The 26,351-nt window shown below is 37.2% G+C and overlaps 1 protein-coding gene across 2 annotated transcripts; it reads right to left on the bottom strand.

Annotated features, from left to right (window-relative positions):
- Window positions 1–1,919: 1,919 nt before the first annotated feature.
- Window positions 1,920–26,150, bottom strand: LOC121298965 (E3 ubiquitin-protein ligase arih1). 2 transcript variants are annotated; one of them, XM_041226358.1, is made up of 14 exons: window positions 25,707–26,150; window positions 18,336–18,403; window positions 17,446–17,590; window positions 13,777–13,869; window positions 13,637–13,692; window positions 11,635–11,701; window positions 11,206–11,312; window positions 10,689–10,731; window positions 9,565–9,636; window positions 8,873–9,003; window positions 7,458–7,551; window positions 5,717–5,977; window positions 5,331–5,443; window positions 1,920–4,580 (listed from the first exon to the last, which is right to left on the bottom strand). In XM_041226358.1, the coding sequence occupies exons 1-14, from the start codon at window positions 25,986–25,988 to the stop codon at window positions 4,496–4,498; spliced, it is 1,617 nt and encodes a 538-aa protein (XP_041082292.1). In that variant the 5' UTR covers window positions 25,989–26,150; the 3' UTR covers window positions 1,920–4,495. The 2 variants fall into 2 exon arrangements, with proteins under 2 accessions (XP_041082292.1, XP_041082293.1); XM_041226359.1 differs by having other exon boundaries at window positions 7,494–7,551.
- Between the last annotated feature and the right edge of the window lie 201 nt (window positions 26,151–26,351).

Raw genomic sequence — 26,351 nt, 5'->3', positions numbered from 1 at the left:
CCTTTTTCATGATTCACACATCTCCAGTATGTAAAAAGTAAGGGTGACATACAAACGGTCAACAAGCCTCCATAGACCCCCCCCCCCAGCTTATAATTCAGTCAATAACTTAGATATATGCCAAGCTTGTGACATCCAATACTATTGACACCCAAGATAGAGAGTAACCTGAATTAGCCAGTCACCAAAGGAACTGGATATTTGTTTATGGTTAGGAAAGGTGGCTGCAGATTCAAGGGACCTCCCTGAATCACATGTATTGCAATATTGTAATTTGTGCTGCTTTACTAGTAGAATGGAAGTGACCACTTTAGGTGGGTGTGTATTTAGAACCCCAATTCTGACCACTGCATCCGGACTACCTAAATAATGCACGAGTATTCCAAATTGAAACCATGTGACTGCCATTCACGAACACAACATGATCACACATTATTTATCAATTCAATGCTGTGTCAGCATTAGATCTGTTGCAGAGGTTTCCTTTCTAAAGCCAATTTGAATGGAGGAGTTAATTTGGGGGAACGTCTCTTTAGATTCTGCGATGCAAATATTATGGGAAGGTTTATCGAAGTGATTTGAGGAGGCTTATGAGGCAAGTGTGCGACACAAAGCGAAGGAACCACTTAAGACATTTTTCACTTTAATGTATTTAAAACAGACAAATAACTAATTTTCTCCAGATTTTTTTTTACACTGTAGGTAAATAAGGCATTAAAAACAACATTCAATTTTCAAAGGGCAGAAAAACAAATCCCTAAATGAATTTTTTTTTTTTTATTGATAGAAAAGTGGTTGATTCGATGCTTAAACCAAATGCAATGCCGGTTTTGTCTCGTCACAAAATGCTGTTTAAATATTATTTCAGAAAAAAAAAAAATATACATAAAACAACCCAGGATATTCTCTCGTTTTAAATTTACATTAATATTTGTATGCTCATGAAACCAACAATGGGCTTGCGAGGTCCCCACTGTCAATAGCCATCCTACATGGCAAAAGAAAGATACCTCAAACGAAACACAATGTTATTTCTTTATAAATTGTAGTGGGAAGTAGGAAGCACGTTACTCCCATCAAGGTTCACATACTAAGCAGCTGAAGTGCAATTGAGTTTTAAGGCTCACCACTGCTCCAATCATTTGGACACCACAGGCTCTATATCGATAATCTTAACAGAGGTCGATTTTGCAGACTCTATTAGCACTAATCCTGGACAACCTTACTGTAAGTAACCTTAGGAGGAAATCCAAGATTAGAGCTAATCATGGTCTGTGTAACCAGCCACGCCTGCATGGAACAGTTAACACCATTGCATCTTTTCCAATGTTAAAGAACTACTTGGAGCATTAAATAGACTAGTAGTGCTTCTTTAGGAGAGATCTAAAGGCATCGATATCTAGCAATTCTTAAGGGGCACGCCAATACATTTAGTAAGAGCAACTTGGTTTGACACGCTGGGACTGAAGTTCTGTCAAGGAGTATTACAACCATTCTTGCAGAGCAGATCTGTGCAGCAGAGTTCTCTTGGAGGCTAGTCAGGATGTCACACAGTAGATGGGCAGGTGAAGAGGCTTTGCATGCAGTTGCTCAAACCATCTGCTACAGCATACACCACTGCCTTAACATTTTTGTTTCTGTGTTTTTGACAAGTTAATCTAAGCCGCACTCCTGATGTACATTCAGGTAAGCAATTTACAATAATGAGGCCATGAAATTGCCAAGTATCAGATTATTTCTGGCACCAGATTAGTTTTAGCCATGGTTTACAACCCCACACACTTGACAGACACAAGGCAAGTAGCGCAGCTAGAAACGGAACAAGTTACTGCAGACAGCAAGCAGGGATTGTCTACTGACTTTTAGCTGTGCATCCTCAGTAAAATAAAACAAACAAAAAAAAAAACAGTAAGTTTTCATTTGTTTTAAACCAGCACAAATAAATATGAACGGACAAAAAATTCCCCACAACTAGGAATGAATATTGAACAGCAGCTTCGGTTTGCTATGAAATTCCTTTTGATGCCATAGCAGCTGCACATTGCCATTGTCATGTCAACCAAGAAGCCAATGGTTTCCCATTGAGTTTTTGTCATTCAAACTCCTTACATTTAAACTGCTCACACGGCTGTTGAAAGACCGTATTGTCCAATAAGGACTTGGAAACGCAACACACCAGTGTTATTAGTTTAGAGTATGAATGAAAGTCATTCTGAAAAAAAAAAAAAAGTCTTCTTGGAATTGTGGGTTCAGCTGTGTGGCCAAGTAGTACACAAACCTTGATTTGTATAGAATCATTATAAAAATCACAAAAAGTCCTCTATTATAATATTGGTATAGGGTCAATTTATGAAACTCAATGCCTTCAGCTGAAATTCAGGAATGAAAAGGCGACTCATCACATGATGCATCGTAAACATTAATATGTTTAGCTTTGTTTTTAGGGTGAGCACCATCTTCATTCATAACCCTGGATAAGGTTATGAATAATGCATTAAGTTTAAAGCTAGGCTATTCTAATGATTCACACAATACTCGCAATTTTTTTTTTTTTTTTTTTTTTTTTAGTTTTGTTTTTATGACATTTATTTTTTATAGTACAGTCAGATTTTTTATTTTATTTTTTTATTAAAGAATAGTTAGAACAGGTAAAACCAATTAGGTCTGCAACTCTGATTTCCCAGAATGTTTTACTTCACAAAAACTGAGGGAAAAAAAATGTATTTATTTTTTTTTTATAATAGTAGTTCACACTTCTGTGAACGCAGACTCTTCTTTCTTTTTTCACTTCATGGGCAACATTTCCTGTATTTCATACCTGCAAAATATTCTGCACTGCAGAAAAAAAGGACTTTAATCTTACAACTAGAAAAAAAAAAAAAACAGTAAGGAAAATAAGAAATTCTACCTTGTTTGTAACTTGCTTTAAAAGAAAAAAACTTTTGGTGGGGAGCACACACGTTTAAATGGCATGTTCTTAACATTCAAAGCTCACACTATACTTAGTGACTTGTCAAAGCCACCGAGTAACTGTAGATTAACTGTAGATTAACTTAATTCGCTCCTGAGCCAGCCTTGCGCAAAGCAAAATATAGTCAACAAAACAAAGGAAAATGGGAAAATACCTACCACTGCTCGCTCTAAATAACATCTTTGTTAAAGCTCTGTATGATCTTTCACTGTTCAAATCTTCTCAACCCTAGGAATTTTACAAACTGTTAAGCTAAGTTAAGCCTCTATACTCCTTAATACCCTCCCAACCTCCACAAGTGCTTTCATTGCAGATAAAAAACCTTCACACCTTCAAGTTGGTCAAACAAAACTCCCTTTTTATCCTGAGAAATAAGGAATTATTTTTTGGATTGCTCCCCCCCCCTCCCCCCGTAAATATTAAAACTAAGAAAAAGAAAGAAGAGTAATCCTGTCCAGGCAGACTTCTAATAAAATTCACCTGAGAAAGTGAATATATATTTTTTCTTCTTAAAAACCTATGTTTCAATCAAGAGCAGGGTCAATATGTTACGTCTTCACTTCTAAATATGTACTGCCAAGGATTCTGACCCTATCATGATTTAGGCATTATGTCATTTACAGGCTTTGGCTTTTACTGCTGCTGTAGAAGAGAGCTGCAATATTAACAATGGAGAGTGACAAAAGCAGCAGATATAGCTAGAATTCTCTGGTTAGCATCCAGTCGCCCCCTTCCTTCAACCCTCCACATAAAAGTAAAATCTTTTTTTTTTTTTTTTTTTAAAAGCTGGGGAAAGAGAAAAAATAATAATAATAATAATAATAATAATAATAATAATAATAATAATAATAATAATAATAATCTTAAGAAACTACACAGCAAATATACACCATCTTGATTTTTTTTTTTTTTTTTTGTAATTTAAAAAGTATGCAAACACGTGCTACGCTTGCTGTTTAAATTCTTCCATGCATATGCGTTATTTACAACTTTCATGTCATTGTACACCGTTTTAAACACAGGTTTTGCTCCTGCAAGAGTCCTTACATTTAGCCAATCCATCAGAAACCCAAAGGGGGCCCCACCACAACAATATACATGGCTAGTTGTACATTTAAAGCTGTGTTGAAAACAAAATGTAAATCAATCTCCTACACACAGGGGAAAAAAAAAAAGAAACAACAAACAAACAAAAAAAACGTCCGCTTTCAAGAAGGAATCTACGTCACAAGCTCGGAGGACAGGTTTTCTTTTTCAGTGTCTTGTCAAACTTCACTGTGCTGCTACAATACTGTTGTACACTTTGTATTTTGTCGGCGTTGTATCTACCTTTTTATTAGAATATAATTTACTTTAAACTTTCCATTAAGCAAAAAAAGAAAAAAAAAAAAAAAAAAAAAATGATGATGAGATTGAGTAGTAGACCAGCGATGTCAGCAGAGGCCAGTGCCACCCAGTTTAATTGCATCAGCACTCTAGTTGGTAAAGTTATTTTCCAAGAGTTCATTGAAAGCGGGGTTATCTTCAATCCTCAATATACTCCCAGAGGTCTTTCTCGTAACCTTCATGAACATGTTGTAGCAACACTCTTCGTCGACTCTCACAATATCTAGAGGGAGAAGAATAGAATCATCATTTAGTTCCAATAAACTAGTTTTAAAAAAAGGTACAGATATGACCAGAAGTTTTGCATCATCCTATAGAATTAACTAATTTTGCTTCATAAAGTCGAATGAAACCTGCTGAACAGTATTACATAAACATATTGAATTACACTGCTTTGTAGTTATCGATATACTTAACACAAAACCTGACATTTCAAAATAAAACATGAACTACTGTACTGCTATTACGGCTTCCGGTAGACTTATGATATCATGTTTCTTTGATTGCATGATTTTAAATAAAAGATACAAAATTATGTTCATTAGTTTACTTTTTAAATGATGTCTCAATTGTAAAATTCTAGGTGATATTAAACTTTTGGCCATAGCTGTATAGCGTCCATTTCAGCTAATTAAAAGATACCATTCCAAGGATATACTTTAATTGTTTAACTAAATATTTTATTTTCAGATGACTGCTATCTTATAAATTGATTCTGAAAAACAGGTGTTTCCTAAAAAAAAAAAAAAAGTTCTACATAATCTATAGAACGCTTATTGCCTCACAAAATGATACTCGTTTTAGAGATGCAAAGCTTGTGGTACTGCAGTAATTGCGTTTTGGGATGTGTAACCAAAGAAAATCATCTACATTAGTCTCATTTTTGCTTTTCTACACTATTAGTTTGACAGCAACTTTTAAACTTAAGTTTTATAAACTGGTGATGCACAAGTCCTGGAAGGAGCATACAGACCTGTACTTATCTTGGACTTTCTGCTTAATGTCTTGCAGTGAATCCTGCGAAATATCACGCTCCAAATATCCAGACAGCACCTCTGTGGCATTCTCCAGGTCTGCCTGATTGTTCTAAAGAGGAAAAAACAATATGAAAAAGAGAGTGCGGTCACTGTGCTCACCTAGATCAGTGGTGCTCAAAGCTGTGCTTGAGGGCAAATTCAAGTTTCTAAATCAACATTTAATAATAGATTAAACAAAAAGGCTGTTTTACATTTGTTATTCAGCACAAATTAACATTACACAATGACTACACTGGGATAAGTAACTGAATAATAAAAATGGGTATAGATATAGATATTAGTACATCACAGAAAATGAAATGCTACTACAGTAGGCTCTCACCTCAAAGATAATGGACTGATTATTCTTTTTGAGGTAGAACGCAAAAACGTAAGTGAACATGAGCGTGGCACGGCACTGACAGAGCACGTCCACAGCCTTCTTCAAGAACTGCACCTCGATCCAGGACATGTTGTGCTGTTGCATCTCCTCCATCTTCTGCTTGACCTGAGCATACAGCTTGTGCTCAAAGCGCAGACTCTGCATGTGGTTCATGTAGCGATTGCAGTAGAACAGGTACCTTTGCAGAGCTGCCCGGGAGCGCTGGAATATTGAAATATTTACTGTTCAATTAAACAGTGCCGCAATCTCTTAAAAACATCCCTACTGCTGCAAAGTGTATGGCAATAAACATCTACAGAAATGAAAGAACTTTTTTTGTTTTTCAAATCAAAGTAGCTTGGTGAAACACAAACTTCTCAATTAAATATAATCAAAAGCTCTAGAGCAACAATAAATGGGTATTTGCTGTGCCAGATATGATTATTCTCAATAAATCAACGTACATGTATACACTTACAAACGTAAGGACAGCAATCAGAGTTGCATTATATAGTATACTGTATGGGGGTCTGAAGAGGATTAATTATGCCGGGCTTACACTGCACGATTTTTGCTGATTTGTTAAATTTCTTAAAATCTGGGACAAATTGAGGTTGTCGGGGACAAAATGGTAGATAAGTGTGAGAGGGTCTAAATGCCCCGTTAATAGCTTCTGCGATCTCCCGACGCTCTTATGACGTCCCGCCGTCGTAATTTCTAACATGTCAGAAAACTTTAGTCCCCGACAAAGCAATTAGTGAAGTGTGTGAGGGGCTACAGGCAGATTTCTTGACGAATGCTGCCAGCAGCCAACAGGACAAGCTAGCAACAAAAGCGACAAAGAGAAAGGCTGTGCCCCTCTTTGACATAAGTGACATTTCCTATCATTATCGCTCATTGAAGGTACCTAGTATAATTGTTATAATTTGTTTACGCCAAAGCAGATACTGTGCGTGGTAGTGTGTGCTCTCCTGGCAATCAATTTCTACAGTCACTTGTATTGGATATCCCTTTCAAACATCTACTGTATGCTTGTATTGCTAATTTATTCAAAATACAAGGAGGACGGGTGCAATTCTGTGTGTGAGAAATAGAGAATGATGATTACGTTGTTGCATATTTAAACCTAACAAACTTGTAGTAGCCTACTAGTAAAGTTGTATTCTAGTCTGTTCAAAAGTGCAACACTCGCTCGTAGTACAAAATATTTATTAGTTTAAAAGTCTTCAAATTATTCATTAGAATTTGGTATTCTGAAGAAGATCGCTTGATCTCCCACGCCAATCTTTTAATCTAATAAATATTTTGTACTACGAGCGAGTGTTGCGCTTTTTGAACAGATTGGATTTTATTATTTTGGATGCACCTCAACTCTAGTTACATCATCAGTCCGTACTGGCCATGTCTATTAAGTGTAGAAAATATGTGATCTACATACACACAAGCAACTCCGCAATATCCACATTTCTTTACTGTTGGACTTCCATCCATCCAACCTACCTATCACTAATGTAACAGGACCACAATGACCCATCATTTAATAAATAGAACACTAGGTTAAATAACCGCCAATTATACATTACGCAAGCTAGGTCAAATAGTTTGTCTGCTGCATTTACTAACTTATAAATATTAGCAGAATTTATCATGGAAATAGCCACTGAGAAGACAGATTATAGGAATGAACAGCTAAATTCCCTGCCTTAGCTAGCCCTCCATCCCCGGTTCCGGACTTTACCTCCTGGGCATCTCTCGCTGCTTTAGCATCATCTTCATTGTAGCGGTTGCAGTTGTACCTACAAACAAAACCAAAAAACAAACAAGTATGTCAGTGTTAACGACCCACCCACTGCTGTGAATACAAAACTAGAGCTATCAGTATCGTGAACTATGTGTAGCAATCCCAGTACAGACAGACAGACAAAGAGGTCCAACCATATCCTGATCAGGATGCTCTAGATCTATGTAGAAATCACAGTAACAAATGTCACAATTCCAGTGAACCTATTCCTGTGTACAGATGTCCTCCCATGCACAGAAAGGCACATTTCTAAAGTTATAGGACTTACAGAATATTCTCTTCATTTTTGCGATTTATTATAGGTTATGTCGTTTGCAAAGCGTCTTAATATACAGACATAACTTTGTAATCTGGGCAGCTCATCTTCACAGTTCTCGTGCCCAAATTCCACACATTATACAATGAGTCAGTATGAATCAACCAAGTTAAAGTCCAAACCAAGCTTAATCACAGTTGGATGAACATTCATCTCTGTATATGTAAAACTGTCATTAAGTGTGACTTACGGTTGCCACCAGTTTATCCCCAGTGGGGGCTAATTCGTCTCACATCTGGGCTGTAGTTATGAGCTACAAAATGATCCATCACAATTAGGCCTTCTATATTAGTGTATTCCTGGAGCGGGTAGTAAGACTCGTAGTTTGTTTTTTCAGATTGTATTGGGAGCTTAGTAACAATGGCTGCTGCATTGCTTTCATTTGTTATCATCGCTCTTGAGAATAAAAAGGGTCACATATTAAAAGACCTCCCTTTTAAGATTAGGCTTGGTATTAGTTTCAGAAAACCCCAGTAAACATTAAAATAAGTAGGCAAGCAAGTACTGCCATTTTTTGTCACTGATGACATGTTTGGGAATAGCTTAAGCTATACATGCCACAAAAGACTAACCTATTAACTATTTAAGAAAAAATCCAAAACTGTATTGTGTGTTGTACAAATAACAAAATATACACTGAAGTGCATTACTTACTGTACAAGTTTCCCACACTCTGGGTACCCAGTTTTTCATCTTGTATAAAACTCCTGCAGGAAACTGCCAAAACCGTTTGAAAGGGATTTCAGTAGGGCAGCGCAATGCTGTGTACGATATTTGAAAACCTAAAATCCATTTAAATGGATACAGTAACTGAGGAAGATACAGACTTATTTGCGACCAGGATAAAGTGGGCATTAAGGATATGTGGTTTACTAACTGTTAGTTTGAAATTGTGTTGTTTTCTCATACAAAAACAATACATTGTTCAACGCACCAGATTCTGCAAGGAAAGACGTTTTTTGCAGCTTTGTTCCTGCTGTTCCCACAAGACAAGACTTACCAAGCAGATCCATGTGGCTCCCAGGGTCCAAGACAGACCCAACAGAATTCAGCTTTACAATTCTGGTTACGACAGACCATGTGATTACAGCCTCCATCTTTCTCAATGGTAACATGGCATTTGGGACACTCCTGTGGACCAACACAGTGTTACAGACGAACCACTGTAGTAAGTTCACACACGGCATTCCAAAATGTTTCCACCCTCCATTTCTAGAAGGCCGTATATAGCAAGACTTATAAGTAAAGAAAGTATTCTCTTGTCTTGATATATCAAGTAGAAAATGTTGATACTGAATCCTGTTCCCTGTATCTCCCTTTATTGAACGATATTACTTAGTGGTGTTTTGCTGTGGAAAAGCAAATATTTAAGTTTTTAGCAAAATGAATGCATTTCTTTTTTGGTTTAACTGCATTAAACGCATGTTACCACTCAGCATCAACACTAGCCTTTCATATATCAACCATGAAATAAAACTAGATAGGGTGTTGGTTTGTTAATTCAACCCAGTTGAATATCTGACTGGTGCCAATGGAAACAAACAATACAGATTTTCACTGGCATTAGTTTCGCCCAGAACTTACTATTGACTTTTAAATATATGTAGCCAGCTAGCTCACATCCCCTCTCCTTAAGAAACTACAAAAGCCAGACCACAGACAGCACACGACTCGTCAAAGAGTTTACAATACCTTGGTATTAGCTGCAATCCAGTTTGAAGTTTCACTGTCATCATCACACTTTTTTATCCACTTCCTTAACCACTGAGAAAAAAGGAAAGAATTTACAACTAAAAGTGGATCAAGCTGAAGGAACCTTAAAATAACTATTTAGGAACAATTTAACAAATAAATAGCACATACTGAAACACTGTCAAAGCCTCCAAAACAATAAAAGTCTATTTCAATGTTAGTACTGAAAACATTCAGACTGTGACACACGGCCGCTTCCGTATAAAGAAATGCAGCAAAACATCTTTAATCAAAACTGGACGGGTTGCATACTAGGTTAGCAAGATTGTGGTGCAAGATTAATGAACCAGTTGTAACAGTTGATATATAAGTTGAAGAGGCAGGCTGGCGTGTAGTGACCCTAGGTATATGGTGGAGATTTCCAGTGTGTCCCACAGATCTACTGTCAAGTCGAAATTCGATTATTTTTAATCTACATTGGAATTTACACTTAGCTGGGCACAGCAGTCTATTTAGGGCTATTTGGGCAGAATAATTGCCATAAAAATTGATATCCAGTTGATGCAAGGATGGTGTTTTTAACCACAAGTAAAACACATACAAAATTATTTTGTTCTTAAAAACCATGTGCAACATTATGACTGTTCACTCAGGTGTGTTAGACTAGTGGGTTCTTTCTAAAATATAGAGCAGGCATTGGATTGGTCCTGGAATATTATGATATTATAAAAGGGAAGCCCCTTTGGAGCATGCATGCCAGTTTCTAAAGAGACACTGTCCTAAAAAAAAATGGTGAGGAATTTGTGTATTACGCAAGTCATCATGACCTAGATTCTGTTTACATCAAGGACTAAGGAATATCCATACCAATGCATCACAATAAAAGGTAGCAACACGTTTAACTATGCTGCAGACACACATTGTAATTCACTCTGTTGCTTGGCAACAGGCTTTGCTTACTCAGTTTCACCACACTGACACAAGCGGCTCCTTCAAATAGTTAGTTAGTTTGCTAGGCAAAAGAATAATTGTAAATTTATTACTTTTAGTAGAATCCATTCTGAAAAAAAGATTTTTACCTATTAATATAATTTTGTGTAACTATGACTTAAAGTTGTTCATACCTTGCATTTGACAGGGTCATGCCAATTTTCACCACAGTTGAAACTGCAAGAAACAAAACAAAATGGAAATTCGAAAATGTCGACCCTTATGCACTGATCACGCCAGTCTGCCTGTACTACATGCAGAATAAGATAATGTTGCTTTGGGAATTGTGACTGAACTAAAAAAAGACTGGACTCCTACCAATCTTTTGGATTGCAATTGGCTATTATCTGATAAACTGTTCCAACAAATTTGACACATTTTTACAAGACTGTGAGCAACGAATATATATTGCCAGTTGCGATTAACATTGTGTTTAGAAAAAACAATTCTATTTTCTACCACTTGAAGAATCAGAACAGCACAGCCTTAGCCTTTGTTTGTGGCTTTGTTCCACAATCAGGGAATGTGTCAATAACCCTCTATAGGCTGCTCTATTCATGCATTAGCGGGTATAGAGAATCACAGCTGACTCGCTTTAGGGGTAAACATGCATTTACCCCCCCCTCACTATCTTGAGCACTGATCACTTACCAGAACTGGCGGCCACATTTACAGCGGACCGGCTTAGCGTCAGGGTACTGGACTTTAACAACATGATGGCAATCAGGCGCAGGGCACCATTTTAACAGTCTATTGCACTGGAAGAGAGAGTAGGAGAGAAAGCCTGTTAGACTGAAAGTGATAGATTACAGTGAGGTAATGTTGTACCAGGAGGATTCCAACACCAAGCTTCAGTACAAGTTCTTACTGTCAACAGTCTCTTGCTCTAAACAACCTTCAAATAGACAAAGATTATTTCTTCTGTTACATATGTGCAATACCTAAATAGTTCAGGGAAAGCATATGGTTGCAATTCAATATGTAATGTAACACACATTTTGCATTTCTTTCCTAAAATACTGCCATTAAATTATTCCATACAAATTAAAAGTCTTAACAGAATGATAGGGGGGATCTTACCTCTACAAAACTATTAGTAATTAAATGCTGGTACTTCAACTTCACTTTTGAATCTGTTATCAGTCTCCTATGAGGAAAATGAGGGAGAAAAGAATATAAGTGAAGCAGTTTTTTTTTTCTTTCTATTTAAGAGAAAAAATAAAGTGCCCAGTCGCTAAATTGCAAAATTGATTTCTAGTCTTATTTTTGTACATATTACTTTATTTATTTATTGATTTTTAAAGCTCTTAGTAATAATTCTTTATTTTTATCATCAATAAAATAACATTTGCATTAGTTAACTCTTTGCAGTCCTGTGTCAGACCAGGTCCAACATTACAATTTTCCCTTTCCAGTCTGAAAAGACGTAAAACAGGGGTCTCTAATCGTTTTTTCTCTGGAAAAAGCAGAGAAAATCTTTCAATGGCCAAGTGAGACCGATAGGAGCGGAAAAAAAGGGGCATATCTGATAGCCCCATGCACCATAGAGATAACACTGACATCTTCATCCAGCGCTCAAAGAATATCATGGAAATTTGCAGAGCTTTTTGAAATGTTATAGTAATAAATGAATGACTTGGATCGCATTATTGAGGAGTTTGGTGATAAAACGAGTGATCAGGAGAGAATTTCAGTATGCCAGTCTATAAAGTGGTATGTGAAAAATACAGCGAACAAGGGGTGGGGCTTGGCTGGAGATACAGTATTGAGTGTCCTTTTGCGATTCAGTGCCTTTTAAAACTCCTTTACTCTGAGGGGAAAAAAAATGTAAACAGCGCGTGTAAAATAAACAGCGCGTGTGAAAATAAATTGGACCTGACGCGCCTGACAATCGCTGAATAAATGGGCCGCAAAGGGTTAATAGCACAGTTCAAAGTGTCTCTTCAGGTACGGGTTTCTTGTGAGAACTTTGAGAGTAGAGGTTCTGCCAACCACATTGTGCACATATACTGTATAATGTCATATATAGGAAGGAAAGGAACTTGTATTGTCAGGACCTAATGGAAAGGGCAACATGAGCTTTGTCCTAGAAAGCAGATTAAGGATAGACGACTTTTTTTTTTTTTTTTAAACTAGATTTGGCAGTGTAAAATGAAGAAAAAAAACAAAAAACATATGGTTGAAGCAAATGCATGTCATGCAGTAGAAATGCATCTTGCACTCTCCAGCAAATTAAGAAAAACATCATGCTCACACTTTGCTGTTTATATACTGAAGCAAAAATATAGTGGATCATTATCAAGAGTTGTAAGAGTCTGCTTTTTGTAAGTATTATGTATAAGACTAAATACTGTGCAGGAGAGTCTGTGACTTCAAATTCAAAGCGCAAAACCATGTTACTTCTTTAGACTGTGACAGATTAGGAGTTCTCTCCCATGCAAACACTGTCATTAAAGACAAACAAGTGTGTGCAATGCACCAAAACACACGTAGAGAAAATAACCAGGATGTAGGTTAAGACAATTACTGATGGTATCAGTGTCAAGTGCAGAATGGACACAGATTAATGTTAGTGGCCTCAAACAAGGGCTTTACAAGAGGTTTGCTTTAAAGTGGCATTGTAGTGTGGCAGAAACCTACCTGCGGTATCCCAGGGAAGTATAGGAGATAGCTAATGTGAATACTTCATCAAGACCAAATTTACACACGAACAAATGTGTTTCTGCTAAGTAAAAACCTAAGAAGTTAAACCTGCTTCAGCTTCAAATGACATGAAGATTTTTCATTTTATTTTCCCGTTATTACATTTATTTTTTCAGAGTGGCATTGCCCACACAGATCACAGAATAATTAGTGGCTGATGGTTCACGGCTAGGGCTGTATTTTTTTCATGGCACATCATGGTCTAAAAATAGGTATTTCACGATTAAATGTAATATATATTAAAAGAAGAACAAAACAGCATTGCCACATTCAAAATGCATCATTTTTCTCTACAGAAATCCATACTCGCCATGAAAAGAATACATCCTCACTCATGACTACTATTTTTTTAAGCTCTACAGCTTCATTGGGTACTTACATAACTGTATTGTCATCTACTAGGATATCACAGCTGTGAGCTGGGCAGGAAATAGTCTTAAGAGAAAAGAAAGATATCAAATTAGCATCTGCAAAGACTCAATTGGTACATTCAGAGTTTAAGACTAACTAGACAAGTACCTGTCCCATTCCCTCCTCAATGATTTTGGTAGTTAGGTATTCACTCCAACACTGCATGCAGAATTTGTGTCCACACTCCAGGCCAGTGAAATACTACAACAGAAAAATAAGAGGAAAACGGTTACTAAATGAGTGCACCACAAATAAAACACACAAAATGACAAGTAGCACCAATACGTGAGTCTTTATTAAGACTGTGGATATGTTCAGTCATTCAGACAAAGATCCAAATAGTTCCATACCATCCTCCCCCCACAATTCACATCCCTTAACTAACGACTGTCGGTCTCAATGTGCAGTTTTAAAAGAAGCACCTGCATTAGGAAACACGGATTTTCATTTTAAAGCATGATAAATGGTACTACACTAGGTTCAAGAACTCTATTTGCAAGAAATGCTTTCAGACTACCTTGCACTTCCTGAGACAGTTCACCCCTTCAGGGTCTTCTTTCCTGTCAGTATTCAACCAGTTGCTTTCCCCAATGACTGACATGCTGCACATCCAGTTATATGCTTTGTCCCTGAACACTGCTTGGGTGAAACGATCTAGGAAATGACTTCCTAGACTGCAAGGCAAGCAAACTGGAACAGTATTTAACCTAATGTCAGTACCACTGTGATGTCACGTGTTTAAATGAAAATAGATGTTTGTAGTAACATGCGTTTCAAAACTCTAAATCTGAGACCTATATTGCAAATAAATGTGCAAGACAATAAGATTTATGAAATTCAAAACACACATAAAGTACACCATAATGGTAAAGAACAGACACCAGTACAAAAATGTCAGAACAACCATCAAATTACACTGAATTTTTGTTCCTGGGTAGTAAGTGTTATTTCCTAATTGCTTATGCCTCAAAAGTAAAGAAAATGGCTATTATTCCCAACAAACTTAAATACAGTATAATTGTAAATCTCGAAAAACTACTCACTTCTAAATCTTTTGTAGTCATCTTTGTATTACTTTAGTATAAATACATGTTAATTTGGATTCATATGTTGTTTTTTTCTGATTTTATGTGAACGAAAAGACACACATTTGCCCATTTTCCCATTGGAAATAGTGATATTTTGAAAAATATCACTGTCCTGGTCACAAAAGCAAAGTTTGTGGGGAATAATAGCCATTTTCTATACTTTTGAGACATAAACAATTAGGAAATAACACTTACTACCCAGGAACAAAAACTGTGTTACATAGTGTTATCTGTCACTTTCCTAACTTATATTATTTTGCCATGTCTGTCAGGTTTACATATAAAACATTTAAGGTAATAAGGATCAGTTAGTTTTACACTGATGAATCTCACATTTCCCGATTTGTGATATAGAAAGTGACAGCTAACAACTGCTGAGAGCGGTGGAGCTTTCAAGACTTGGCAAACTGACCCTCAAGTGGAAGAAACTGGAATACTGCTGGCATTGAAGTGTCTCTAAACCACAGTTTCAGATTGAATTTGTTTGCTAAAGCACATTGCTCTTTTAATCCAGAGAGACCTATTGTTTCATCTACCACCAGCTCTGCTTACATTAAATTATCTCAGCAAACGCCTCAAACACCAGACCATATACTTTCCAAGTTAAAAGACACCATGTATAATTTAAAAACCTGGACAGACTTAACCAAGCTGACTGATACAAGATCCAGCGTTATTTTTCTGCTGGGGGTGAAAAAAAACAACCCACAAAATAACTGAATTGAGGGGTAGGACAGAGATATTTTGTTATGTTTGGGGGGTGGGGGATTGTTGTTCTACATCTGGTTTGTGTTGGCACTGACCAAGTGTAGTCATTCCAGGTAATGCTGCTTGACTATCTGATTGATGCAACATATTTCAGCATTCAAGTCTACAGTTCCTTTTATCTGTGCGGTTTGAAAGACAGATAAGAGCTGAGGGGCGACAGGTAAAGGTCACCCACTCAGGTCGAGGGAGGCAGTTCCATGGCAGCTATGCATGCAACTTTAGTAACGAAACAGAGATGTACTTTGTTTGAACTGCATCATGGTAACGGCATATTGACATGATTTCGTTTGTACTGCGTAATTACTGAATTGCTATCTATGATCCGATTGGCTAATATTGTATAAAATACTGTTTTGTAGTGTCTGGACACCAATACAATATTTAGTTACAGTTTTACTGAAATGTGCCCTGGAAGGCATTATATAACTGGGGTCTAAAAAAAAAAAAAAAAAAGTATTTGTTCTCTGAACTCAGTATTTTCAACAACCGAGAATGACAAGTCATGAGCAATGTAACTGCTCAGTATTTTATATGTACTGCTAGTTATAAATGTTAGCAAATATTTACTAATGTAAACTGGACATTACATCTGTTTTGCATGGCGTGCTCACTACATTGTTCCCAGGATTTCCACATTCAAAATGTATATAGTGCAGGTGGGCTCTTGAGTTCGATTTCTTTTGTTTTCACAGGCTTAAGTTGAGGGCTGTTTGCCTGTATGTCCCATGGCAGTCTAACAATGTCATAATGTTTCGCTTCATAATTGATGTGCAATTGCATCTAATCAGCAATGCTCATCTCCATTATACATCACCAGTGAACAATGCTGCCCAGAATTAACAATGTTAAGTTATTATTTATTTATGCAAAATGTTGCATTCCACAATAAACTGGTTCACTGTTTAAAAAGACACAAATACAGAAATATTTTTGCGAGGAAAAAAGGGATATTTTAGTATTCATTCTGCATCACAGTGGCAATTCAGCAACCAAACATCAAGTACCCACTGGCTGCTCTGTTTGTGATGTTTCAATAAGAATCAAGGTCCCCCAGACAGCAATTAGGTATCTTCTCATTTCTTTTCAGTCCCTGGTCTGTCACACAACACAGCAATTAATATTGTGCTATGATGTTTTAATTGCTTGCCTTTCTAGATTTAAATTTGGATTTGATCGTTAAATCCAAAAATGTGGGATGAACACATTGAACCTGTTCACATGCCTGATATTTCAAACCCCCCAGTGCAGTGTACAAGTTGCTAGAAAGCTGCTTAAGGATAGATACTTTTTTTTTTTTTTTTTTTACTAGATTTGGCAAGGTGTAAAATTAAGAAAAAAACAAAAAGAAAACACATACGGTTGAAACCAATGCATGCCATGCAGCAGAAATGCATCTTGCAATCTCCAGCAAATCCAGAAAAACATTATGCTCACACTTTGCTGTTTATATACTTAAGCAAAAAGTACACCTTTTGACCTTTTCTGCAGCCCAATGAAGAGGGCAATGCCATACATTATTTTACATATAAAAGTTATCAGCCACTTGTAATTTGTTTCATTCGAAAACTGTATTTACTACTTTGCAACAGAAAACTATTTGCTTTTTTGAAAAAACTAAAATTACATATGAATTAACCATGTTGGCAGTAATATTTTTCTATTTAACATCTTAGGATCACATTACAAAAATAAAGCAGCAGGGAAGGAAGAAGAAAATCATTACATACAAAAGACAGTTTACCTTTATACAGTGGACCTCACTGTTAAAACATATTTAATCTCAGGGAGTTATATCCCAGTTCACTTTCAAAATAAATACATAAATGTTTATTTTGCTTGTCATCTCAACATGGTGAACATCCCCCCTGAGATTAAGAGGTTAAAGACTCTGGTAATCGGAGTTCTGGTGGCAGGTACTGACCGCATTGGGGTAGTTCAGGTAGCAGATTTGGCACGGCAGGTCCTGTGCCGAGGACCTTGTGTTCATCTGGCGTGTCCGGGATTTCTTACTAGGGTTTACAACATGACATTCTGAAAACAGCTTCTCCAAGTTCCCATCAAAGTATCTGTAGTAGAAATGGACAGAAGACATCTAAAACATGAGACTGAAACCAGCATTCTGTTTGTGTGCAATTATGAGAAATCAGGACCGGTCTTCTTTTGGAGTGCTATTTTATATACATTTTGGGAGGAACGTGGATTTGTTAGGTTTGAATATCCTCTTAAAATTGGAGATTCATTTTGGGGTTATTTTATAAACGAATTGTTTTTATTTTGCGTAAAACCCTTAAACAGGATTTAACATTTTATTTGTCTACGTCATACAACACATGGAGGAAAATAATGTCATACAGTGGCAATTTTTGCAAATTCCTGACACATGAGTTGCACAGCTCTTAATGGTTTCATGCAACACCTACACTGGAACTCTTCTCTCCATCACATGTAGTTAATGTATCATTACATACCTCCCCTGAATGACCCTGAATACAGCCAGTAATATAGCACTGACAGAGTTAATTCAATGAAACCTTGTACCAAATCAAAACAAAGATGGAAACCTTGGAGTTATAAGTAGAATATATAAAGAAAAAACATTGGAAAAATTGGAAAATATTTTATTTAATCCAGATGTCAGTTATATATTAAAATGCAATTTCTCCCACCCAGCCCCTCTGAATCTGTAGCTGGATGACCAATTTCAGGTGCCGAGATGCTAATACAGTCAAGCACCCTACAGGCTAACAATCTCTGGGCTTTCATGACCTAAAAGTGCACCTCAATCAATATTCCTGTGGGTACAGTACTTGCCTCTCCATCAGCTTCTCCTTATCCCAGTTGAAGTGGCTAAGTAGTATTCTTGTAATTGTTGCTGGGTTCTGAGAATACAAAAATAAAAAAGCAGTTAATGATAATAAGCTGGTCTAATGTTTAGTTACTTATAAAGGCGCAGTGTTTATGTCGGTGTTCCATAACTCAAAAGACATATCAGACATGCAGTAAAATATAAAACAAAGTCTTTTTATTAAGAATATAATGCAGTCAATTATACAGTATAAAAATGATGATGATAAAAAAAATATATGAATACCACAAAGGCATGCAAAATATATTCAAAAACATCTCAAGACATGCTCAAAGGGAAATAAGCGGAAACAAGTCTTATAGACACTGCTGGTGTGCCATCTTACTTTTTTCTGTATACAATAATGCCAATTCAGGACCATTCATGGGTACGAAAATCCACAATACACAAGAAACAACCCGAAGGAAACATGAGTCATCAGCCTCGTTCCAAATAGCAGGTTGATTCAAAGTCACACATACAATAGAACCTCAAGAGTTACAAACACCAAACTTAGGAACTGACCAGTCAAAACGAACACCCCACTTTTAGCTGGAACTATGCAATCACTCAGCCTATACTGCCTATGTCTATGTATATGCCTATACTGCAACCAAATGCCAGTTTTAAAAAGTGAAAGGTTAACCTACTGAAATGGTAAGAACTTTGAAACGCAAATGTGTTACACTTTCAATTAAAAGAAAACATTGAAATTATTTGTTGTAACTTGACCGCGGTATCATCCCCAGCAATGGGAAAACAGTACTGGGAAATCACCAGTGACATTCAAAAAAATCCAAGAAAAAAATCCAACATTTTGCAAATGAGACTAAAGACAGCAGAGCAGTAAAAATAGACATGTGCAAAGCTGATGGTTTTGATAAAGCACTCCATAAGCGGCATGCTAGTCATGACGGAAAAATGTTTGCACCAACAATGTAATCAGACAGATGCAACTTCACTAGGGACATTTAAGTTTTAAACAAAGCAAAGGTTTTTCTCAAGCCAACAAGTCTGAATGACTGAGCAAGCTATACGAATGCATTTTTGTTTAAAAATTTTAAAAAATAGCACTACGTAACACAGGCTTTCCTGGACATTTATATCTGTTTTTGATACAGTTAAATGTAGCACTTCCCCATTTATAGTATGGTATGGTATTAAAGCCTTTCAAACTATAACATTTAAAGTTTTGCATTACCGTGCTGTAGTCTTGTATTATTCACCAGCTTGAGGGTGTGGATGGGGCAGGGTACCGTATCTCAAGCACTGGGTCGGTACGGTTGTAGTGCTTCAGTAAAATATGTACTGAATATCTAGTGTACAAGACAGTGTAAGAGAAGTGCTATGGTAGAATATGTTTGAAACATACAAAATATATGATAACACTAATAATTTTAATTTGAAAATTGAGCACTGTCCATCTCTCCCCCCTCCAGCTCGTGTTATCTAGAAGCAAACCTTTAATTTCTTCATTCCATCTCGACAGCAAAGCGTTTTATAGTGTAAGCTGTATTGAAAGAAATGTCTCGAAACCCCTCCGCTGTTTGGGATTTTCTTGTTAAATGCCCAGAAAAACAAAAAATAAGTTGTGCAAGCGACTCGTATCATGGAGTTATAACCAACCTCTGGGGTCACTTGACAAGCGTACGTTCATATTATTATTAGTAGTAGTATTAATATTTTTAGTAAATGCTGTGTGTGTTGCTTACATCAGCCTCTTTCTCACACAATATCAACAATGTAAGCAAAAGCATTCATGAGGAGCTAAATGTGTACCATACAACAAACAAGTGTAACAATCATGCCGCCACAGTTCTAAATATAGAATTACAGCTATCAGCATCATGGAGCCCACACTGTCACCTATATTCACAGAATGTAAACATTGTTTGACATACAACTGCATGGGTAACCTGTGCTAAAGACAGGCAGTACCAAGTTCCATCACGATTGGGGATATGCATCCCTGCAAGGGATAATACATCTGTGAGGAGTTTTGTGCTATTAAATAGAGACAAAAACCATGTCTATTCAATCCTTTGATCTAACCCTAACAAAGATGCCCTTTGTGTCTTTTCAGTAGCGTTTTTGTGGTACCCAGGAACCCACAAATACTGTATGGGTACAGATAGGCCTGTCCCTGTATTCCTCTTTAAATATGCTGGAAATTTGTGTCCTTTCAATTCATTTATCATGTTGTTACATTAACGTGGATTGTTTTCTTCATAATTGATTAAGACTACAGGCTACAGTAAACAGCTTTGAAAGGTTTTGTAAATCTAAGAAATTATGGTTAATTTAAGTGACACAAAAACCTCAAAAGGAAATAATTCTAATCGAACAACCTAGTTTATCTTACCTACTGTACGAAGTATAAATACTTTACTACCGTGTCCCACCCCATAAAATAATACAGCCTAGAACAGGGGTGTCAAACATATGGCCCATGGAATATCATTTTTTTATTCACTAGTTAAAAAATAAATAATAATTAAAAAAAAGTGCTAGGACAAATATAAAAGTACTAAAGTTTTTTCCATGTATTCAAAGACAGAAAACTGTCCGTGTCCCTCAGAAATGATTTTATCTGCGTGAGATTTTATATATACTGTCGCGGAGGCCGGAGGCAAGATTCCTCTGCTGGAGCCGCTGCTCGCTTTCCCTCACTGCTGCTGAGGGTGGGGGGGTGTGTCTATAAATAGATACTGATCCATTTTTTTAATTTTATTTAGCACTCACCAAAAAGATAAAGACAAACAATAGTGACTGCTACTGCTGCTCCTCATACCTGGAACCTTTGCTTCAACCAGAGCATCAACATCTGGATCAAATGACTAGGATGAGGATATCTTAAGTATCGAGTTAAGTTGAGAATAACATTTTGATTTATTGATATTCATGACAGACAAATAATGCTGCTTCTCAGGACACACTATATCAGCAGCTTTTAGCAGCATTTCTTCAAAAACTCTCCATCAGAAAATGGTTTGGAATTAACAGCTATTTTGTGAGCAAACACATGGCTTGCCTTAACAGCAGCATCACTTATACTACAAGCATTAGTAAACATCAATTGCTGCTTTTTCAATGACTGTGCTATTTCAGAGTATTTATCTTCACGTACTGTTCCTGTATATTTATCATATTGCTTCATAGTGATTTTTAATGTTGCTTTATTTCACAACAGACATGTGCATTTGTAAGCGACACTGGCTTTCCATTCATGCCCTCAAAGAAAGACGAAATTCCAAATTTCTCTTGAAACACACAGCACTCTTGTTCCACCTTTCTCTTCACGGATAAAGACACAATGACACTTGTCACTACAGTACCTTGTTCTGGTATCAATGGTGTCACTGCTGTCTCGCCCACGTGGTCGGCGATTGACAGCAATCACAGCAGTATGACAATTTGTCTCCAGTTACATTGTAAATATGTATCTAATTTTATTGAAATAAGACCCCACATCATTTCCTACAGATGGCATATAATTGTGTAGCTTTCATGGGGTCCAATTACTTACATACGAGTTGAACTTCTAGTACAATGAGAGAAACTAGTTTCAAATGAGAAAGTAAAAACAGAAACAACATGAAACAATATAGGACATTATGTTTACTAGAAGTAAAATAATCTTAAAATGGGTTTTATCTCACTAAAGCTAGAATTTAGGGGAAATCTGACTAATTGAAAAGGTGCTGCTACTGTACAAGGTTTTGACAGAATGGCACAATGTGTTGCACTGTGTCAACCCTGTATTGCATTTGATATCAGTGTGGTAGAAGCTATCAGGAATTGAAGATGTAGGGTATTGAAACTCCAGCAGGCACAAAGCCCAATACAGGCTCAGCCTGCAGCTGTGAGGGGGACTCCACTGTTCCAGCCTGGCCTCTCCAGCAGGCTGGAGAAAGGTGGCTAATATGTAATGTTGTGCACACAGTTCAATTAAACCTGCATAATCTACATCTATCTTGCATATTCAAATTACGTATAAGATTTGCACTGATTTTAAAGAAATCCTTCTAAGCTAAGCCACAACCTGTCTGATCACAAGGAACTTGCGTCACCCCCCTCAAAGCAGAAATTGATGAAATCAGAACCCCCTAGAAGCTGTTGTCATACTGGCAGTCTAGTCATGCTTTTTTCTTTACGTACAGCAACACATGTGTTAAGAGTCACCAGAATTATGTTATCCACTTCTTGACTAGTTAATGCGCAATTGTTTCTCTTAATTTCCTTACACAGAGGATACATTTGTCTCTGTCCATAATACAGTATAAACACCAGAAATCAAACAGGACTGACCTGGATGTTTATACAGGAATAAAGTAATGTAGCATGTGCAATTATGACAATGTTTTTTTTATCGAAGCTACCTCTGGCAACATAACTCGTATATTCGGGAGTTAGGTGAACCCGATTGCCAATCTGCCTCTAGCGTGAAATTGTAACAAGTCCACTGCAAGTGATCAACTGCTCCTACCAGGCCAGAGAGAGAATTTTATTTTTTACCCAAATTCAAGTGAATGTCACTGGTGCCTTTAACATGCAGGCACACATGTCCAGTCCATTTGCTGAACGGTTTATCCAGATTTCACTGCAGACACAAACACACCAGGGTCAGGGGGTAAAGTTATTGAGAAAAAAAACAAAGCAAATAGAGCCATGTTCAAAATTACATGTATTTTACTGGGGCGCAGGACTGTGGCCTCATTTTCTTACCAACACCTGAATTTCAAATTCTGGGTGAAATTTTGGCTTGCATTTCTTACTGGCCTACACACTCACAGCGCTTCACCAGCACAGTAATGTAAATCCGTCTCTAAGCTTTATCCAATTACTGTGAAGCCTGTACCCTTTACATCCCCCACCGGGAACAAGGAGTGCTTATTGAGCAGCAGTCTCCCAGCATGCCATGAAAGGGATGAAGGGCACAGATATGTATATGTGGTAACCAGTATAAAATGCACAATCCTTCCCATTGTGGAATCTCTGTTCTTGTGCCAGGGGTGCAGTGTTTAGTTATTTATACAGGGGTAGCCATCACGAGTGATTCCAAATGTCTGAGATGGTATTTTAAGATTCACTGAGATGTTTCTCTAATCAAAGTTATATCGCTTACACTTTTTGCACTTCCTTCCTCAGCATCCTCAAGACCAACCTGTTAAGACTGCACTTATAGTTCTCTTGACCTACTCCTCCTACTATGCATTGGACTTGCCTGACCGAAGCACCATGTTACTGGATGCTCAGCATTATGCACTACCATGAAGTCATTGTATACACACATTGTTGTTACTTCTTATCTCTTATTGTATTCTAGTATATTTGCACTTACTGTAAACTATACTGTATTTAAACCTTGGATTGCCCTGTCACACCTTTAAGTCGCCTTGGAGAAAGGCATCCCCTAAATAAATGAATAACATAAAATAATGTGATATATACAAACTTGTTTTCCATATATCCCCATATTCTGAAACTCAATAATATGTTCCAAAGAATGTCTTTACCTAGTTTCATCATAACTGTATAAGCAGTTCTCTTGATCTATGTAAAATCTAGTGACATGCATAGCACATTTTCACTGGATCTCTGCCTCCAGGAATATACATCCCCAGTGGGGGTTCCATTCCATGTCCACTCCTGTTTTGTGTATATGAACAGAACACACTGAATATGCTGAAACAGATGGTAACTCATACAGTTCACCTTCTCCTTATTTCTTACCTCAAGCCTTTTGAATTTAACATTTGTTTTTAATACAGTATGCTTCCTACCATATTCTGTTTAACCTATGCAATGACTGAGTTTTGTGTGCTGGTACAATGTGGAAGTAGATTAATAATATCTTCCCTAATTATTTTTTACATAAGAGCATTCTGAGCAAACTGTTTTAGTAATATTGTCACTCGTTCAGTATAACACATTTGTTTATTTTCAAAGGCAAATTTGATTCAAGTTTTGCATGGATGGAGAGGAAAATGTCACAGGAAGTAATAAAATGCACTGTTCTGGAGCCCTGCTTATATTACTACCATAAATTATGCAGAAGTCTGAGAATAACCCTTCCACAAACCCCTAAGACACTGAAAATGTAATCAACACACCTGATTGTGTTCGACTTGCCTGTCTACACATCATCTCGTTATTATTCTCATATTGGCAAGTATATATTTATATGAATAAATAACAATGTTGCTAGCAAGGCCCATCTTCCACTGCTTTTGAGATTATATTCATGATATATTCATGACTGTGCTGTATTTTCAACTATTACACTATTGTGGTGATACTCATTAAATAAAGCCGTGTTGTGTGGGCTTTTTCGTTCAATTTGGTCACTGTACAACAACCACATATTAACAACTAAAACTTGTCAATTATACTTTTGCAATCGTTTAAAAAAACTCCCAATGTTTTGATCACTTATACGCTGTAATTTCAAGAAAATATCATGACTCTACATTAATGTTTAGAATGTAAGGCTATTACGAACAAATAAAAAAAACTAACACAAAATGGTGAAAATTCCGGAAGCGAAGCAGCGAACCGGTAAAATTTGCCCTAAATGTGTATTTCAAATACCTGTCTACCCAATTAAAGAATTAAAAGGTTATATAAATCCGATAAAAAAATGTAATTATCAAAAAACGTTCTTAATCCTAAAAGTTTACAAGTGTACCATATTCAATACAATCATTTTACAGTTGTACTTTGCTTTTTTGAGAAAACATGAGTGTATCAAAGTGTAATGTACATTGTGTGTGTGGACAGAGTTTGGGCCTAGACACCAATACGTGTCGGATACCTCCAACTGGTTTCAATAATTCCTGAGGAGTAAACTGACACAAAGGGTAACAGTTAAAATAAACTATTTCTATTGTTCAATGTGTTAGTCACTGAGACACCAGTTCCGCCATGTTGTTGGGCCTAAAAAAACACTAATAGGTCTAAGATACCGTAAGTGTCACCACTGTCTTCATTTGTACAAATAGGCTTTCCTTCACTTGATATGAGCAGGGTAAACATGGCTCTTTGCTCCCGAAAAACTACAAGATCCCCAGTGACATCCCAGCAAAAACACGAACCGAACACCGCCCTCTGGCTGTCATTCAACCGACAGACAGTGGAATATTCCTAGAATATTATTTTCAAAGGAACGTGTAATATTTATAGTTACTTATTCCATCCAATTGTCTCAAATTCGTTTATTTCCACTGTCTTCCTTAACCAAAGCCCAAACGCGCTTATCGCCACAATTGTCTCTGGCCTACATCCCCCCTGCACATCCCCGGGCTTTCCTGCAGCCCAGTTATCTTCAGACATCTCACCTGGATGACCTCGTTGACCTCCCTGATACACTCCACCATGTGTTGGAGGATCTGATCCGCGGTGAGCACCTCAAAGCGGTAATCCTCCTCGTCTTGGCCGGGCCCCAGGCCACTGCTCCCGGTCTCCCCGCATACATCCCGCTCGCCGCCGGCCTCGGCAGGATCGACCAACTCCACCTCTCCGAGCTCCAGAGTGTCGTCTTCGAGCTCCTCTTCAGCGCTGTCTTCGCTACACTCCTCTTCGTCGTCGAATTCATAATTGTATCCTTCGTCTGAGTCCATTACTATACTAGTCGGATTCAGGTAAAAGATTCAAATGAAAAATATATTTACAAAAAAAAAAAAAAAAAAAAGATTTCCACACAGCCTTGAAAATTTTCAGCCGCAGAGAAAATAACAACACAAGCGCCACCGCTGCTGAACCAACAAAGGGACGCCGCGTCACACGCTTACGCTGCCTAAACGTCACACAAATTAGCGAACGGTCTTTGCCGAGGCGTTCAGTTGTTGAAAGGGAGGAAGTGGTTGAGCAACTGTGCCATGTTGAATGTGGCGGCCAGCAAAAAATAATTTAAAATAGAAGTGGCAATATTGAGTGTGGCAAAGGAGAACTTGTTCACGTTATTACAAATGTCTGCATCCTCA

This window comes from Polyodon spathula, chromosome 24 (genome assembly GCF_017654505.1).
Source record: "Polyodon spathula isolate WHYD16114869_AA chromosome 24, ASM1765450v1, whole genome shotgun sequence".
Lineage (NCBI taxonomy): Eukaryota > Metazoa > Chordata > Actinopteri > Acipenseriformes > Polyodontidae > Polyodon > Polyodon spathula.
This window is presented reverse-complemented; position numbering and strand designations above follow the sequence as displayed.

Bases quoted from the DNA above. Each gene is read 5' to 3' on its own strand.
- LOC121298965 (XM_041226358.1), bottom strand. From the start codon at position 25,988: ATGGACTCAGACGAAGGATACAATTATGAATTCGACGACGAAGAGGAG. The intron at 17,591-18,335 runs GCAAGTACTGTA...TTTCTACTACAG, and splicing joins AAGGAGAAGCTGATGGAGAG to ATACTTTGATGGGAACTTGG. The intron at 13,870-17,445 runs GTCAGTACCTGC...TTTCTGTTGTAG, and splicing joins ACCTGAACTACCCCAATGCG to TATTTCACTGGCCTGGAGTG.